We start from the raw sequence: 18,095 nt of genomic DNA, 5'->3' as shown, positions 1-18,095 counted from the left end.
TAGATCTCAATGAAGAGGGCCAGAACTTGGTGGGGGGAATTTAATTTTGAATGACTTGACATGAAAAATTATAATTACATATTAATTGATTAATGGTGTGAAAAGTACTTTTTACTAACCACTAGAATTAACAAGAAAAAATGGTTTAAAATGAGTGAAATTTAGTCAAATTATATTTACATAGATGTGTTCAAGTTAATGTAATTGATAAAGATTAATAATGTTGAATAAGAGATTTTGGTTTGAATGTCTTATACACTAAAAATTGATTGGTTAAAAAAAATAATTATCTTAAAACAAATGTTATAAATTGAAATTTTATCATATTTATAAAAAAAAAATTACTATAAAGAAGCCTTTTGAGATAAATCCATATGAAATGCAGACATGATGAGGAGGAAAATCTTAATGCGGCCCCATTTGATGTATGATGGCCATGACCATAATCTTTTTGATCGCTTTGGTTACAGCTAGATGGGACTAAGAAGAACTCTCCCTTATCCTTTATGATTAATGTGGGAAGAACAAATCTTTCCCCAATTAAGTATTGTTTGCTTTGGGAATAGACCAAGAGCCGATGTCACCCTCATGGATTTATTTAATCCCACATCAAAGAGAGACACCTCCCACTCTTATCTTATAAGCATTGATTTTAAGGAAGGATGTACCAATCATGTGTATGTGTAGTACTACGCATGATTGGTACACCATTCTTGAGGTAAAATCCAAATTCTTGAAGTTGTATGATGTTTGAATCTAACTAAGTGTGCGACAAATACCAGGTATGTAATTAGTGTAGGTTCAGTAGCATCGGATGTTTGTAGGAAAACATTGTCCCATCAATGTTTTTATCTGAATACGCCTAATATTGGGCTACCTAGAAGGAATGGGTTTTCCAAAATAAATAATGGAGCTTTCTGAAGTAACTTTTTTTTTTTAATTAAAATTTTAAAGTAACATATCTTAATTGGACTAAAAAAACTTATCTTCATTTTTTCTTTTTTGATAGGAAAACTTATCTTCATTGGATGACTCTAAAAATGCCTAACTTCCACCCCATAATGATAGACACGCTATAAATATTAAATATAAACTGTACACGAGCCGGCACTATTCTTTTTTTTTTACTAAAATGATAGAAGACACTACGCTTATTAAAATGGGAGACCTTATGAAGCAAGGAACCACAATCTTTGCCCAAGGTCCAAGGAACCACCATCTTTGCCACAATCTTCGTACCCACTGATATTACAGGACTATATTAACAAATTTAAAACTCAAACTTAAACCCAAAAACAAACCCACTGGCTTCTTTCAAATAAAATAATAGAGATCGAACGCTCACGGTGATGTCGTCGTCTCCAATTGGCAATTGTCTAAGCGCCTGCTGTTATTATATCTCATTGCAGAGGGACAGAAGTTGGTGGGGAGTCGAATATGTTTGTTGAAATGTTGATTGTTGGGGAAGCTAATTTTGAATGACTTGACAAGGCATATTATAATCAAAAGTTAATGATTAAGAATGTGAGAGAGACTTTTTGCGGTTGGATACATTTAACAAGAGTCAACCCTCTAAAATGGGTGTAGCCTTAATCAAATAATACAAAATATATATGTATCCGATTGGATACACGTCTTCATTTTCTTTGGCGCGTTTTCAGCTTTTTTTTTTTTTTTTTTTTTTTTCCAGCCGTAATTGTTGACCAATTCTCCCGTAAACAATATACTGTGTATTGTTTACGGTCTCACAAATTTCACTTTTCAACAATTTTTTCATTAAAAATAAGTCTCACAGCACTATTCACACATTTGAAAATTATTTTGCTACAATGTTTTCAGTTTTCAGTAATAAATTCTATCCAAACGGACCTTATAGACGACTTTAGGTGAACACAGTTAGTAGAGTTTTTTAACGTCAAATATGAAGGTGGCGTTTGGATCCACGTTCACGTCTACGTTTCTCTTCTTTGCACGTTTTCAGCTTTTTTTTTTTCAGCCGCAATTGTTGACCAATTCTCCTGTGAACAATGCACCTGTGCACTGTTTATGAACCCACAAACTTCACTTTTCAGCAATTTTTTCATTAAAAATGAGTCCCACAACACTATTTACACATTTAAAAATTATTCTGTTACAATGTTTTCAGTTTTCAGTAATAAGTTCGATCCAAACGTACCCGAAATCTAGGTTTGAATCTTGCCTATTTCAAAAATTTATTTGTATTTTGTCATGATAATATAAAGCAGTCGTCATAAAATAGATGTTATAAGTTGAAATTCTATCATATTTATAATAAATAAATAAAAATTAAAAAAAAAAAGATACACCTAGTATAATCATTGATTTCTAATAAGTACAACATTTAAGAAAACACTAGTAATAATTTTATCATCCTTCTAGACATCAATTATGTGATTCCATTTAGTCATTAAACTTCCTTAAAAAATAAAAACCAAAACAGAAACAAACAAATAGACATTAAACTCTTTCCACCATCCACCACGTCTTCTTCTACCTCTCTCCCTCACTGCTTTCTATATATATATTCCTAATTTCATAGCAACTAAGTACTAACCAATCCCGTTTATCTTAGTGTTTGGTGTTCAGGAGCTAAAAGAGAGGTCCAAGAGAAGACATGGCTTTAATACACAACTCCTTCAACTTTTACTGTTTTCCTTCAACGCTTGCTCTCTCACTGATGAGAACTCAGAGATCTCTTAATTTTTCTATGACTTCCCCACTCTTCTCCAACAAGAAGTAAGATTAAACTTCAAATTCTCTCATCTTTTCACATGAACTAACATTTTTCATAATTAGAATGAAAGATAGAACAATAACTCATTTGAATTGTTGATTTTCATATCATGTATTAGAATATCTTGATATATTTTATTTGCTCTTTAAACATGGTATATATGCGCACACACGAAGTCACAATGATACGTTCACTTTTCTTTTGTTTTTAATTATTAGTATGATCACTTAATTCTTTAAAAATTATAAAAGATTTGTTGATGCTCATTTTTTGTAAAGACCGGATAAGTCCATGCAAAGCAAATCCAAGGTCCTTGGGATCAATTATCTTTGCTTTGAAATAACTTATTTTATCGTATGCATGGTTCAAGTCGATGTACTTCATTCTCAACAAAAAAAAAGTCCATGTACTTTAATGGGAAAGTAAATGAAATAGGAATGGAGGCCAAAGATTGGGGCTATCTTGGGTTTAACATGGTCCTCAGATATAAGAAATAACACTTGCAAAGTGGGCTGGTGACACTTACAAAATACGAAGGCCTTTGAATATACCCATATGCTGGCCACTTACACACAAAAGGATACCTTCAAGAGTTGCTCTATGTGACTAAAAATTCGGTCTGACTGCATTTAGTTATGAGAAGCATGCCAACTTCTTTTAATGCTTTATGACAAGCTTTGGCAAATTTAACAGGTTCCCCAGGTGTCATTTTGGCCTAGAAGAGTTCAACAAATTAAGGTTAGTAAAAAAATTACCCAAACTATGATTAAACCAATCCACCATAAAACCTAAGCAAAAACATAATTGAAGCTTTCCATCCTATCATGGATCTTAAGAGCATCTCAAATTTAATTCAAAGTCTTGCATTAATAACCCAATAATACCCATCTTACCTAAGACACTTACTCGACTCAAACACTTAAGAACATCTGAGATAGGAGCTCTTAAGGGTGTATAGTACATGTGGCAGCACAATAGTGCTTTCTCTCTCTCTCTCTCTCTCTCTCTCTCTCTCAGTTTTACCATCTTATTTGCTTTCCTCATCTTGCTGTATTTGACACTGATAGATATTGAAAGTATTTTCATCTATTTTAGCTATTGTGAGTTCATGTTTTTGAGTTGTTTTCTTTGCTATGTGTCATTACCCTCTATTGGACATCTGTAATGAGTTTTGGACTTGACTCCCTTCTCTTTTGAGCCGAGGTTAGTTGGGCCAACTCCCATTTGCTTGAGCTCACCTAAAATCAACCTCTGCAAGGAGTTTAAATTATAGACCTTATTAGTAAATGATGCATGCATTTGTTCATGCTATTTGGCATAGTAGATCGAAATCACTTTATTTTATTTTCAGTTTTTTTTATTATACAATTTTAATAAACTTTTTTTTAATATAGATTAAAAAAATAATAATCTCCATTATCATAAAGCTAAAAAAATTAATGTGTACCAAACAGATATATATAGACAAACAATTGTTTTCATATTGCATTTTAGCTTCGACATGACATTAATTACTTCTCTCTCCTTTTTTGTTGGAATTTAGAGGAGCAAAAGGGGGTTTAGACCATCTTGTTGAATTCAATGTGAACCTAGCTTGCCCCATGCCACCTAAGAAGGTTGAAATTTTCAAATCTATGGAGAATTGGGCTAGAAACAATGTCCTAACTCTTTTAAAACCTGTTAAGGAATGTTGGCAACCACAAGATTTTTTGCCAAATCCTACCTCAGATGGATTTATTGAGCAAGTCCATGAACTAAGAAAGAGAACAAGAGACATTCCAGATGAGTACTTTGTTGCCTTAGTTGGTGATATGATCACAGAAGAAGCCCTTCCAACTTACCAAACTCGAATTAATTCCACAAAATGTTTTCATGATGAAACAGGTGTAGATAACACTCCTTGGGCAATTTGGGCTAGGGCATGGAGTGCAGAAGAAAACAGGCATGGCGATCTTCTCAATAAATACCTTTTCCTTTCTGGAAGAGTGGACATGAAGCAAATTGAGAAGACAACTCAATACTTGATTCAGTCAGGATTGGTAAGATATGCAACATAATTATTTTAAAACCTCTTAAATTTTAAGAAATTGAGATTTTAATAATTTAACTACTATTTTAACAATTTTTTTTTTCTTTTACACCATCTTATATAAAAAAAAATGTATATATTTATACAATTTTATGTGTGTGTGTGTGTGTGCACGCGCATGTGTGTGCAGGGACAAGGCTATTATTAGACTACAGGGGCAATGCCCCCACCCCCCGCCAATTTTAAAATATATATATTATTATATATATTGTACTAAATTTAGCAATTTTGATCTATAAATTAAATTACATTTTGTTTACCTTAAATAATATGATTGATTATTTTAAACATAATTCCCATGCTCACAAACTTTTTTACAATATTTTTACAAACTGTTTTGATAGCAAATTTTTATTGGTTTGCATAATAGCCCACCACTCACATTATTTTTTTACTTACCAATAACCACTTATCATATTAGTAATTTATAAAAAAAAACTTGTATATCTAGCATTTTTCTCATTTTAGTGACTTTAAAAAAAAATTCATAGATCTAAAATCTAAAACAAAATATACAAGCCCAAAAAAATAGCTCAAAAATTACCAATAGTAAAAAAAAATAAGCTTAATTAACCAATTTTATCCAAAATAAACAACCCTGCCCTTTAAAAAATTCTTTAAAAAAATTTTCTTACCCACAAAAAAAAAAAAAAAAAAAAAAATTCTCAGCAACTAAATAGTAAGTCAGAACTTAAAACAACAACACATAGCCAACAATAAGTCACCCTCCCTAACTCAAAATTCTAGCTCCGTCCCTGTGTGTGTGTGATGTATTAATTAATTAATTATATTAATAGGCATAATTCATTTTTATTTATAAGTTTTCAAAATAAATAACAACTATTTAAATCTTTAAAAACATATCTAATTAAAACAAACAAGTATGCAGAAGATTCTCTAGCCTATCCAACATGGACATGTTGGAGGTTTTTAAGTGTTCGTGCTTCTTTGCCCATAATTGTTCTAATTTTCATTTTTGATTATCACATAGATGCAATTCCTATCAAACTACTTCTTGATTTTTAAAGGAATTGACTTACTTCTAGTACTTTTTTAAATGAAATATTCTTTTTTTTTAATGAGAAATAGCTACGTCATCTACTAACTAAATAAAATGTAGAGGTTAAAACCTACTATCACTTGCTATACTTAAAACAAAAAGAAATATCCAGTTGAAAAAGTACTGAAGGTAAGCCAAACCCATTTTCAAAAATGCAATCAATTCTTTGACTAGGGGCAGGGCCAAGTGTAGTTCAGGGTGGTCACAGGACTACCCTACTTGGAAAAAAAAAATATATATATATATATATATATATATATATCTTAAAAAATTAGAATTTTAAATTAAAATGGGTTGTTGACCACCCTATAAAAAAAATGACCATGTAAAAAAAATTTTAACATCCTAAATAAAAATTTAAGCCCATTAAAAATAAAATTTGACCTTTAAAAATTGTGGTCTATTGAAGATTGAACCAAAAAATTGCAAGAAATGTTATATTCATAACATTTTCGCAACATTTTTACAATAAATCCTAAATGTTTGGTTGTTATTAGTTGTTACTAATGGATGAAAAAAGTAATTTTAGTGGTATATATATTTTAATTAGTAACAAATTGCCACATACAATTTATTGAGAAAATTTTGTGGACATAGCATTTCTCAAAAATTTCCCAAAAAAAAAATTAGCCTAAAAGCTCAAATCAAATATTAATTGTGATGTTTTAAATTGTTTTCAAAATGAATATTTTAAAATCGCTATTTATATATATATATATATATATATATATATATATATATATATATAAATGCATATTTTTTTAATTTATAATCGGTTAGTGCTTGTTTTAGTCTTTAGCTTGAATTTGTTCCATTTATGTGATACATCTTGTTTGTACTAAGTTGAATATAATGTAATGGTCTAATACTAAGTTGAAAATATTGAATGAACTTATAGTTTAACCCTTTATTCTTTTGCTTTCACTTCTATTGCAAGACTTATCTTCTAAGAAAGTTTATATTGACTTGAATAATATTTTTTCGAATCCTAGGCTATGAGAAAATGTCTCATCTTTTTATCCTAATGGTTAGGATGAAATAATTAAAAAGAGCGTATTGACAAAGAAGTTCTTTCCAACGTCTTGGTCATGATTTCTCTTATTAAAAAATGGTGGAACTTTGCATCAATTTAATCATAATTAGTTTAAATAACACAAAAAATGTATGGAAAATATCATAAAAAAGTATGATATATTTTGTTTATATTGTTACTTATTTAGACAAGATGTTGGTAATTGAATGAGACATTAGTAGTTTAATGATTATTTGATTGTGTATATAGAAAAGATGTAGCTGATAGTATTAATAATGAAGCTTTCATATAATAATTTCCAAAAAAAAAAAAAAAAACTCATAGAAGGAAATTTTTAAACTTTATACATTTGCGTTTTTTTTTGTAATGTCGTTACATTCAAGTTTTATTTTATTATATTTAATTTAATTTAAGTTTTTCAATAAACGCTAGACAAAAATTCCTTCAGTGGCCATTATATATCTTTGACCAAACAGTAAGCCTAATTCAAATACAATAATTATAACTCTCTTTAACACTATGTCACATGGAGTTTGCATCAAAGCCTAATATTGCCATTGAGGAGTTAAGCCTTGCTATCATATTACATTTAGAGAACCTTGCTTAAGATGTTCCTTATACGATTTCCACATGTAATGCCCTTAAAAGTTATAATGTTGGGTGGAGATCTATAGTCTTAAAAAATTAAAATTCATATAATTCTTGTTAATGTCTAATTGCATTTTGCACCTAGGATATTGGCACGGGGGAAGATCCATACCTTTGGACCATTTACACATCATTTCAAGAACGAGCGGCATTTATCTCCCATGGGAACACAGCCAAGCTGGCCATGCAACATGGGGACGTAAAGCTTGCCCAAGTATGTGGTATAATTGCCTCGGATGAGAAGCGCCATGAAAGTGCTTATACAAAAATAGCTGCGAAGCTTTTTGAGATCGATCCAAATGAAATGGTCATAGCCTTTGCAGACATGATGAGGAGGAAAATCAAAATGCCAGCCCATTTGATGTATGATGGCCATGACCATAATCTTTTTGAACACTTTGCAATTGTTGCATCAAGGATTGGGGTCTACACAGCTAGGGACTATAGAGAAACTATGGAACTTTTGGTGGCTAAATGGAAGGTAGAGAAGCTTACTGGACTTACAAGTGAGGGACGAGAAGCCCAAAACTATGTATGTAGGTTAGCTCAAAGGATGAGAAGGCTGGAGGAGAGAGCTATAGCAAAGGCCCAAAAAGCACCCACTATTCCTTTCAGCTGGATTTCTGGTAGAGTGGTGTAGCTAGCTAGCTTATTAGAGGGGTGCAGCTCAGAAAATATGTGGACGCAACTTTTGTACTTTAATTTTTGCACAACTCTATCGGGTTAATTATGAGTGATAAAAAAAAATTATGAGTTCCTTCTCAAAAAAAAGAAATTATGAGTTTATGTGGAAGTAATAACCAATTATTCATAGTCTACCATATCAAAGTTGTAGTGAAAGTTGTAATACAAAAATTGTGGTCCTATAAGAACTCGGTCGTATTTCCTTTTATTTTTTCACTTTTTTTAATATCTTAAATATTACAATAATCAGGTTGGGAGATTCGAAACTTGGTTGTTTGCATAAAGAAGTCCAAGCAATGTCACTTAGCTACGAAAGTCCTTCTGTTCGATTATATGAGCAAAATTAAGTACAAATCATATCTTAAATTATATGAGCAAAATGAAGTACAAATCATATCTTAAATTATAAAGGATAAGGTGGTGGTGTTCTTTGCCCTCTTTAGTTATAACCAAAGAATTTTACTTAGATTAATGTTAGATTTATAAAGAATAAAATCATTCTCCAAAGTTTGTGTCATCTTATAGATTGACATGGTAGTTTATGTTACAAAGTTTTAATTTGGTAAGGCCGGGTGTAAAATCCATATTTTACGCTATCCAATAAAATATTGTCATATCAGCATTTTACTTAAAGTTCAATACATCCAACCACACCTAAAAAGATCTCAATAAACACCTAATTTAGTTGGATTTATATATAGGTATTAAAATTAATTTGATGGAATTATACTTATTCTTAAATAGAATATCACGTTGATTGTTTTGTTAAACTTTTTACATACATTTGTACCACCACCATGGTTCCACTGTAACTAGTAAATATCTTGTGATTATGTTTTGTGGAGTTAGCCACTCAAATATTGTGGGGCCATACATGTGCGAGACCCATAATCTCTTAGTAGTCCACAAACCGACAATCTTTGAGTGCAGGGATGGACCCACGCTAGGGCAGGGAGGGCCATTACCCCCCCCCCCCCCAAAAAAAAACTAATGCATATATATGGGATGAAATTTTAAATTTTGGTCCTAATAGCTCCCCAATTTAAAAAAAATAAATAAAAAAACTAACTGATATACATATGTAATTTGAAAAAAAAAAAAAGATTTGCCCTTAAATATTAAAATAAATATATATATATATATATATATATATATATATATCTATCTCCTCTGAAATAGCGTCAAGTTCTATTTTGATAAATATGTTGAAATGTTTAAGAAACACTTATTTTATATGTTATACTTTGTTGACATTTTTATAATATCAAATGTTTAAAAAATACTTATTTTATATGTAGTATTTTGTTGAATATGAAATAGATGTTAGTTTTTATTTTCATAAAAAAAAATTAAAAAAAAAATTTGTTTTAAGCTTCCCCCCCCCCCCCCCCAGGTTCGAATCCTGGTTCCATCCCTGTTTGAGTGGGTGGACTCATTAGATATTTATCTCCTCGACCTCTGTTCATAATAAAAATAAAAATAAAAATAAAAACTCCTCAACAGTTCTCTTTATAATCTTCTCAAATTTTACATATAGTTGATTCCTTGCTATAATTTTAGGTTAATTTTTTTTTTATATAAATATCTTGATTTGAACTTTAAGTGGAATAAAAAGTTTTGGAGTTTTGTTAAGGATCAAAATATTGTTAATTAATGCACATATAAATACTGATGATGTGAGAAAAATCTAAACCACTCATTCACTAATAAATGGTTGGTATTTTCAAATTGTTATGGTTAAAAAATCTTAAAAATTTGGAGGATCTCGATCTATTAATGAGATTTTCACATGCGAAGAGATTTATAACTTAACTCACACCTCTAATAAAAAAAAGAGGTGTTACATCTGTGGACGACTAATTTTCTTAGTTCGAAATAAATCAAATAAGTAAAATAGTTTCACAAATGCGAATTTGTATTGATGAATATGTGGTACAATTCTCTATGATTACAAAAGAGTAATCCCCTGATTCGATCTCTTTGAAAGATTTGTTGATTGGGATTGTGGTGATGTGATTTTGATTCGAACATAAGATATCCTTCAATTTGGCTAGAGAATGGATCGAAGATCTTTGAAACGGAATTACAATAAATCACTGGCTACGAGCTTGTTAGAAATTCTTTGTTCTTTGTGTTCTTCATGTTCTTGATACGTTCTTCGTGTTCTTCGCGTTCTTCGTCTTCGAAGGTTTGTGGTGGAAGTTCTTCGGTGCTTTAGAGGCTTGAATCCGTAGAGCTTTGTTAATTTATGGTTTGTTGAGGTTTCTGGAGGCTTTCGAGCTTGATTCCAGTGAATTTTGAGATCTAGGTTGACAACTTGGATGGTTTTGCTTTGAATGTTCTTCGGTCTAGAAGTTGAAGTTCTTGGAGGCTTTGGGGGTTGATTCTTGTAGAGCTTCTATACTTCTGAGTGCTTCTGAATCTTCTTTGATGCTGATTGTGCTCTAGGTCGCTTGGTTTCTTGGAGTTTCTGGAGGTTTTTGAGCTTGATTCCAGTGACCTTTGAGATCTAGGAAGATGATTTGGATGATTTCTCTTCGAATGTTCTTCGTATTCGAAGTTGAAGTTCTTGGAGGCTATAGGACTTGATTCTAGCAAAGCTTCTGGATTTTTGAATTCAAGATGTCTTGGTGTCCTTTTAAATGTTTTAAGAAGACTTCTATTTATAGGAGTTCGGGGGTGGGTGAGCGACACGTGGCAGATTCTGATTGGTGACACATGTCACAGACTAATTGGTCTGCTTATGTCATTGCTTACACGTGCTGAATTGCTTATGTCATCGCTTACACATGCTGATGGGTTTTATGCCACTATTTCAATGACACTTGGCAAGTTTTCATTGGTTTATGAATAGTGATAGCAAAACTTAGCAGTAGTACATGGCGCTTTGTAATTGGTCGTATTTTGTGGACTTGATAGTATGATGTGTCAGCTTGTGATAGGTCAGGAATTTTCCCTCTCTACAACATCCACAACATTTTCACAACAAATCATAGGTGAAACGTTGTTATTGGTTATAATTTGAATTTAAAAACTTAATTTACTTTTTTACCCATCCGTAACAAGTATAACAACTGTGTGGGGCAAAAAGATCCTGATGGGAACGTGGGCCTTTTGGGCCGTGTTAAGGAAGGCCGACCTGATCTTGGGTTTAGAAATTGTTAGTACTATGGGTCGGCCCATACGCCGAGGGTCCGAGGATCCAGCCGAGGGTGACCTCATCCTCGGATGAACTCCGAAGAACTCGGGATTTCATAGTAAAGATTAGGGGATGACATGGTTAAGGCCAATGGTTAAAAGGGGGAAACCCTAGAACGCCCAAGAAGCACCGGTGTTGAAGAAATGTCAAAGATAAAGGCTGCTACCTCCACATTAAAGACCCTGCACCTACCACCCTGGCCGCATTAATGGGGAAGTGACACTTAAACAGTGTAAGGGAAACTTCTAGTTACTGTTCAAAGACACTAAGAAAAGAAATATCTAGGCTAAGGGAGGAGTTGGGGCAACACGTGTACAAAGTATTAAAAAGAGGAGTATTTAAGGAGGAACCTAGAACAGAAATGGGGGGGACTTTTTGTAATCTAAAAAAGAAAACAGACAAGGAGAAAGATATAATATAAGAACAGCCCTTGGCTTACGTCCGAGGAGGCCAATTTGCAATATTCCTTGTTGTTTCCAAGTATTTACAATCCTTAGTTTGTTATTTAATCCCCACATACTTCTAACTTGGGTTTCAAGCCCACACTCTACAAATTCATATTGTTTAAGGCTCATTGGGCCTGGGCCCATAACTGTTCTTGGGGCCAGGTGCATTTGTGCACTTACAATTGGCGCCGTCTGTGGGGAATCTAGTCTAGAAGAGGTAGGGATATTATGGCAGGCTTAGGCTCTCACCATGCAGAGTCACAAGGATCACAACCGGAAGATCATTTCGAACGTCTTGAACATCGTAGGGATCGTGAGGGAAGCGTCCATACAGAATACCCAGGGGCTAGCCATACTCATGGAGGGGGTAGCACTACCCGTGATGAGGGTTCTAAATCCATGCAGAAGGAAATCAATCGTTTGAATAGGAGGTTACGCCGCGCTAAACGTAAGGTTTCCTCGTCCTCGTCTAGTTCTTCCTCAGAGAAAGATAGGGGACCTGGCTACAGTTCAAGGTCATGTTCCCCCACCAGCGCAACATCCTCCGGTGAGGAGGACGACCAGCCAACCCGCAGACGTAAGAAGCTTCGTTCTAGGGGCTTAGGCAACGATACCATGAGTAGGGCGTTGCACCAGCTCTCTAGATCTCCGTTTTCACGGAGGATTGAGAGGGGGAGGCTTCCCAGGAGGTTCACCCAGCCCACCTTTACCATATATAATGGCCGGACTGATCCGGTGGAGCACGTGAGTCACTTCAACCAGAGGATGGCAGTGCACTCTCACAACGAGACTTTGATGTATAAAGTCTTCCCCTCTAGCTTGGGACCTGTGGCTATGAGATGGTTTAACGTCTCAAATCAAGATCCGTAGGCTCATTTGGGGAGCTAACTAGGGCATTTGCTTCGCGGTTCATTACGTGTAGCAGAGTCCCTCGGCCATTGGACTCGTTGCTATCCATGGCCATGAAGGAAGGGGAGACACTGAAAGCATACTCCGACCGATACTGGGAGATGTTTAATGAAATAGACGGCGACTTTGATGAGGTGGCGCTTAATAATTTTAAGGTGGGTCTCCCTACTGATCACGACCTAAGAAAGTCCTTGACGAAAAAGCCTGTCTGCAGCGTACGCCGTCTTATGGATCGTATTGATGAATATAAAAGGGTAGAGGAAGACCAGCAGCAGGGAAAAGGAAAGGAGAAGGTTATCCCACAGGAGAGAAGGGATTTCAAGTCGGACAGATATCACAACAACAAGCCGAGGAGGGATTACTTCGGACAATCCGGCTCGGCAGCACCTCAGGCTGTAAATACTGTGTTCCGAGAACCAGTGCACCAGTTATTAGAAAAGGTTCGTAAGGAGCCTCTTGGATGGCCGGCAAGATGGCAGGGGACCCTGCGAAAAGAAATCAAAACCTTTTCTGTCAGTATCATCAGGATGTGGGTCACACTACTGAGAACTGTCGCACCCTGTGGAACCATCTAGAGCAGCTCGTCGGTGAAGGAAAGTTAAAGCAGCACTTGTGTCAGCCCACTGGGCAGGTTAGTCAAGTTGGTTCAAACAACCAGAGGAACAGTTCATCTCGGCCAGCATTGGGAACAATTAATGTTATCTTCGCTGCACCTGGTAGGACCGGCTCAGGTCCCACTAGGGTGATGGCAGTTTCCCATCCGTAGGCCGAGGATGTGGGTAGCAGGCCGAAGAGATTAAAGGGCACTTTACCTGTCTTGGGTTTCTCCGAGGAGGATAAAGTAGGGACTATTCAGCCCCATGACGATGCTCTTGTGGTTACCCTCAGGATTGGGAACTATGATGTCAGAAGGGTGATGATAGATCAGGGCAGCGGTGCAGATATCATGTACCCTGATCTATTTAAAGGGCTAAGGTTGGAGTTGGAAGATCTAACCCTTTACGACTCTCCACTTATAAGCTTCGAAGGAAGGGCCGTTGTGCCGAAGGGACAGATCCGTTTACCCGTTCAATCCGGCACAGAAACGGTTGAGGTAGATTTCATTGTGGTTGATGCGTACTCTCCATATACAGCCATCCTCGCCAGGCCATGGCTGCACGCTTTGGGAGCTGTCTCCTCTACCTTACATGTTAAGGTGAAATTCCCCTCGGGGGAGCATGTTGAGGAAATCCTCGGCAGGCCGAGGGTAGTGGCTAGGCAATGCATATCGGCTGCGGTGCTACGTCGCCGGAAATTGAGTCATCAACTTTGCCCATCCGAGTCGTCATAGCAATTAACAGCTCCGGAGGCACCTGGAGCGATGACAGGAGACGAGGCTGTTTGCGAGGAGTTAGAGAAGTTTGTAATAGCAGATGATCCGGAGAGGTTCTTCCAAGTTGGTGTACTTTTGCCACACCAAGAGAAGATGGAGTTGTTGAAATTTCTGAAGGATAATTTGGATGTCTTTGCGTGGGACCCCTATGAGGCTCCAGGCGTAGATCCGAACTTTATTTGTCATCGTTTAAATGTCAATCTTGCCATTGTTCCGAGGAGGCAGCCACCACGGCGGTCTTCTCGAGAACCTCGAAGCTGTGAAGGAAGAGGTTCTTAAACTCAAAAGGGCGGGGGCTATCAAAGAAGTTTTTACTCATTGGTTGGCTGCCTGTTGTTGTTAAGAAGAAGAATGGCAAGTGGAGAGTATGTGTGGACTTTCCGATTCTCGAACAAGGCACATCCTAAAGATTCGTTCCCGATGCCAAGGATTGATCAGTTGGTAGATGCTTCGTTGGACATCCTCGGATGAGTTTCTTGGATGCCTTCCGGGGTTACCACCAAATTCCCTTGGCGTTAGAGGGTAGAGAGAAGATTGCTTTCATTACTACAGGGAACTATATTATAAGGTCATGCCATTTGGATTAAAAAATGCGGGGCTACTTATCAAAGAATGATGACCCGAATGTTTGAACGACAGCTGGGGAAAACCATCGAAGTATGCGTGGATGATATGGTGGTGAAGAGTAAGGCAGGTACCTTCACACATGGCAGGTCGGCCGACACCTTCCGGATGCTAAGGAAGTATAAATTGCGCCTTAACGCCTCCAAGTGTTCTTTTGGCGTGGGACCGGAAAGTTCTTGTGATTTATGATTACTCGTAGGGGCATAGAGGTAAACCCGGTGCAAGTTAAGGCTATTCGAATTTGCGGCCGCCTAGGAACCCAAAAGAGATTCGAAATTGACCGGAATGATTGCTGCGTTGAATAGATTTATTTCTCGGTCGGCTGGCCGGTGTCGTCCTTTCTTTCGGTTGTTGCACGGTGGAAAGGGTTTCAATGGGCTGAGGCCTACGAGTTAGCTTTCCAACAGCTAAGCAATATCTTTCTCGGCCACCTATTTTATCTCGCCACGAGGTAGACGAGGTATTATTCGCTTATCGGCCGTGGCTATTCACGGTGAGCTTAGTCCTTATAAGGAACGAAAGCGAATACGAGACCGATCTAGTACGTTAGTAAATCCTTGAATGAGGCCGAGGTGCGCTATCTGCCCCTTGGAAAAAGCACTTCGGCGTAGTCCACGCCACGTGTAAACTTCCTCATTATTCCAATCTCATCCTGTGGTTGTTTTGACCCATTTGCCTCTATAAGGTGTGTTGCGTAATCTTGATTATTCTCGGCGGGGTGGCAAAATGGGGAACCATTTTGGGAGCCTTTGATGTTAAATACAAGCCTCGCACATCGATAAAGGACGGAGTCCTCGCTGATTTGGTGGCAGAGTTTACTGAACCATTGTTAGAAGAAACTTCAAAAGAATCACACATGGGAGAAAAATCAGTCGGTGTGATCACAGACGTATCGCCCTCGGTTTGGAGAGTTTATGTGGATGGGGCCGCTAATCAAAGAGGGTCTGGTGTTGGACTTGTTCTAATGTCCCCTGAAGGAATTGTCTTCGAAAAATCTTTGAGATTGGCCTTCTCGGCTACTAATAATGAGGCCGAGTATGAAGCAGTCTTGGTAGGCATGCAAATGGTACATAAGATGGGTGGCAAGGAAATCCACGTGTTCTCGGACTCTCAGTTAGTGGTCGGCCAGGTCATGGGAACCATGGAGGCTAGAGACCCCAGAATGCAGGAATATTTGGCCCAGGTCAAACGCAGCAGGAGCTGAATTTGACTCCTTTGCCTTAGCTCACGTTTCTAGGAGTGGAAACACTCATGCGATTCCTTGGCTACGTTGGCAACATCCTCGGCTCAAGGTTTACCAAGGGTTATCCTCGTTCGGGATTTGGTAGAACCTTCTCTTGTAGCTGCTAATGCACCTCGCATCCATCTAATAAGGCTGGTCCTAGTTGGATGGATTCGATCATAACTTTTCTTAAAAATGACATTCTCCAGAAGCCAAGGTTGAAGCGAGGAAAAGGTACGTCGAAAGGCGCCGCGTTTACGGTTGTCAGGAACCGAAGCTATACAAACGATCCTTTTCGGGGACCATACTTGTTGTGTGTACACCCTCCTGAATCAACGGGAGGCATTCCTGGAGGAATTGCATGAGGGAATTTGTGGGAGCCACACTAGGGGAAGGTCCTTAGCCCATAGAGCCCTGACTCGGGGTTATTGGTGGCCAATATGCGAGAGGGAGGCTCGAGGACTATGCCGAGAAAATGTGATCAATGTCAGAGGTTCGCCCTAATATCCACCAACACAGGAGGGGTTCTTAACCCTCTCTCCAGCCCTTGGCCTTTCGCACAATGGGGCTTGGACATTGTATGGCCATTTCAGAGAGTGGCAATAAAAGATGGTGCTCGTGGAACAGACTACTTCACTAAATGGGTTGAAGGCGAGCCCTTAGCCAATATACGAGATGTTGATTCCAAGAAATTTATATGGAAAAATATTGTCACTAGATTCGAATACCACACACACTCATCTACGATAATGGTGTCCGGTTCGATGAAATGGGGCTTTTAGGAAGTTTTGTGCCGACATGGGTATCATCAACGGATATTCCACCCCGATTTACCCTCAAGGAAATGGACAAGCCGAGGCGATTAACAAGGTCATAGTTAACGGGCTCAAGAAGAGGTTGGACGATGCGAAAGGCGGATGGGTAGAAGAGCTCCTCATGTCCTGTGGACGTATCGGACCACACCGCGCAGGTCCACTGGAGAAACGCCATTCTCTATGACGTATGGTGCCGAGGCGGTGATACCATTGGAATCTGGTTTTCCTACTCTAAAGACAAGTTCTTTTAGCCCAGAGAATAACAAGGGACTTCTAGAGAAAGATCTTGATTTACTTGAGGAACGACGTGAGGCAGCTATGGTCCAAATGGCTTATTATCAGCAGAAGCTAAAACGAGGATATGATGCCCATGTGAAGCTAAGACCACTTGCACCTGGTGATCTTGTATTAAAGAAAGTTGTAGGCACTTCTAAGAACCCAGCTTAGGGTAAGCTGGGTCCTAACTGGGAAGGCCCCTATCGCATTGTTTCAGTAGCAGGCATAGGGTCATATAGGCTAGCTGATCTAGACGAGCGAATTGTACCACGTCCATGGAATGTAAATAATCTTAGAAGGTATTATTATTAATAAAATGAGCTTTTGTCAGTTTGTATTTCAAAGTTATGAGTAGCTCTGACGCTCGCAGTTATCATTTTTTAAGAATCAAACGAAACTTGGTTAAGTGCGATCCTCGGACCACAAACCTTGTGGAAATTGATGTCTTGTCATTTGTTAAACAGAACCTTAGTTATGTCGGGTCATCAGACCTCCTACTTTGGGAAAATTAACAATTGAAGTTACAATTTTAAGAATCAAACAGAAACTTGGTTAAGTGCAGTCCTCGGACCACAAACCTTGTGGAAATTGATGTCTTGTCATTTGTTAAACAGAACCTTAGTTATGTCGGGTCCTCGGACCTCCTACTTTGGGAAAATTAACATTTGAAGTTACAATTTTAAGAATCAAACAGAAACTTGGTTAAGTGCAGTCCTCGGACCACAAACCTTGTGGAAATTGATGTCTTGTCATTTGTTAAACAGAACCTTAGTTATGTCGGGTCCTCGGACCTCCTACTTTGGGAAAATTAACATTTGAAGTTACAATTTTAAGAATCAAACAGAAACTTGGTTAAGTGCAGTCCTCGGACCCCAAACCTTGTGAAAATTGATGTCTTGTCATTTCATACACCGAGCCTTTGTTATGTCGGGTCTTCGGACCTCCTACTTTGGGAAAATTAAC

General features: G+C 37.2%; 1 protein-coding gene across 2 annotated transcripts; it reads left to right on the top strand.

Moving 5' to 3' along the window:
• The first annotated feature begins 2,477 nt into the window (after positions 1 to 2,477).
• Positions 2,478 to 8,481, top strand: LOC142630778 (stearoyl-[acyl-carrier-protein] 9-desaturase, chloroplastic-like). Of its 2 annotated transcripts, XM_075804828.1 has the most exons (4): positions 2,495 to 2,757; positions 3,449 to 3,493; positions 4,299 to 4,794; positions 7,671 to 8,481. In XM_075804828.1, exons 1-4 carry the CDS (start codon positions 2,636 to 2,638, stop codon positions 8,223 to 8,225), a joined length of 1,218 nt encoding a protein of 405 aa, XP_075660943.1. In that variant the 5' UTR covers positions 2,495 to 2,635; the 3' UTR covers positions 8,226 to 8,481. The 2 variants fall into 2 exon arrangements, with proteins under 2 accessions (XP_075660944.1, XP_075660943.1); XM_075804829.1 differs by lacking the exon at positions 3,449 to 3,493 and having other exon boundaries at positions 2,478 to 2,757.
• The last annotated feature ends 9,614 nt before the right edge of the window (positions 8,482 to 18,095 follow it).

Source organism: Castanea sativa, chromosome 4 (genome assembly GCF_040712315.1).
Source record: "Castanea sativa cultivar Marrone di Chiusa Pesio chromosome 4, ASM4071231v1".
NCBI lineage: Eukaryota > Viridiplantae > Streptophyta > Magnoliopsida > Fagales > Fagaceae > Castanea > Castanea sativa.
This window is presented reverse-complemented; position numbering and strand designations above follow the sequence as displayed.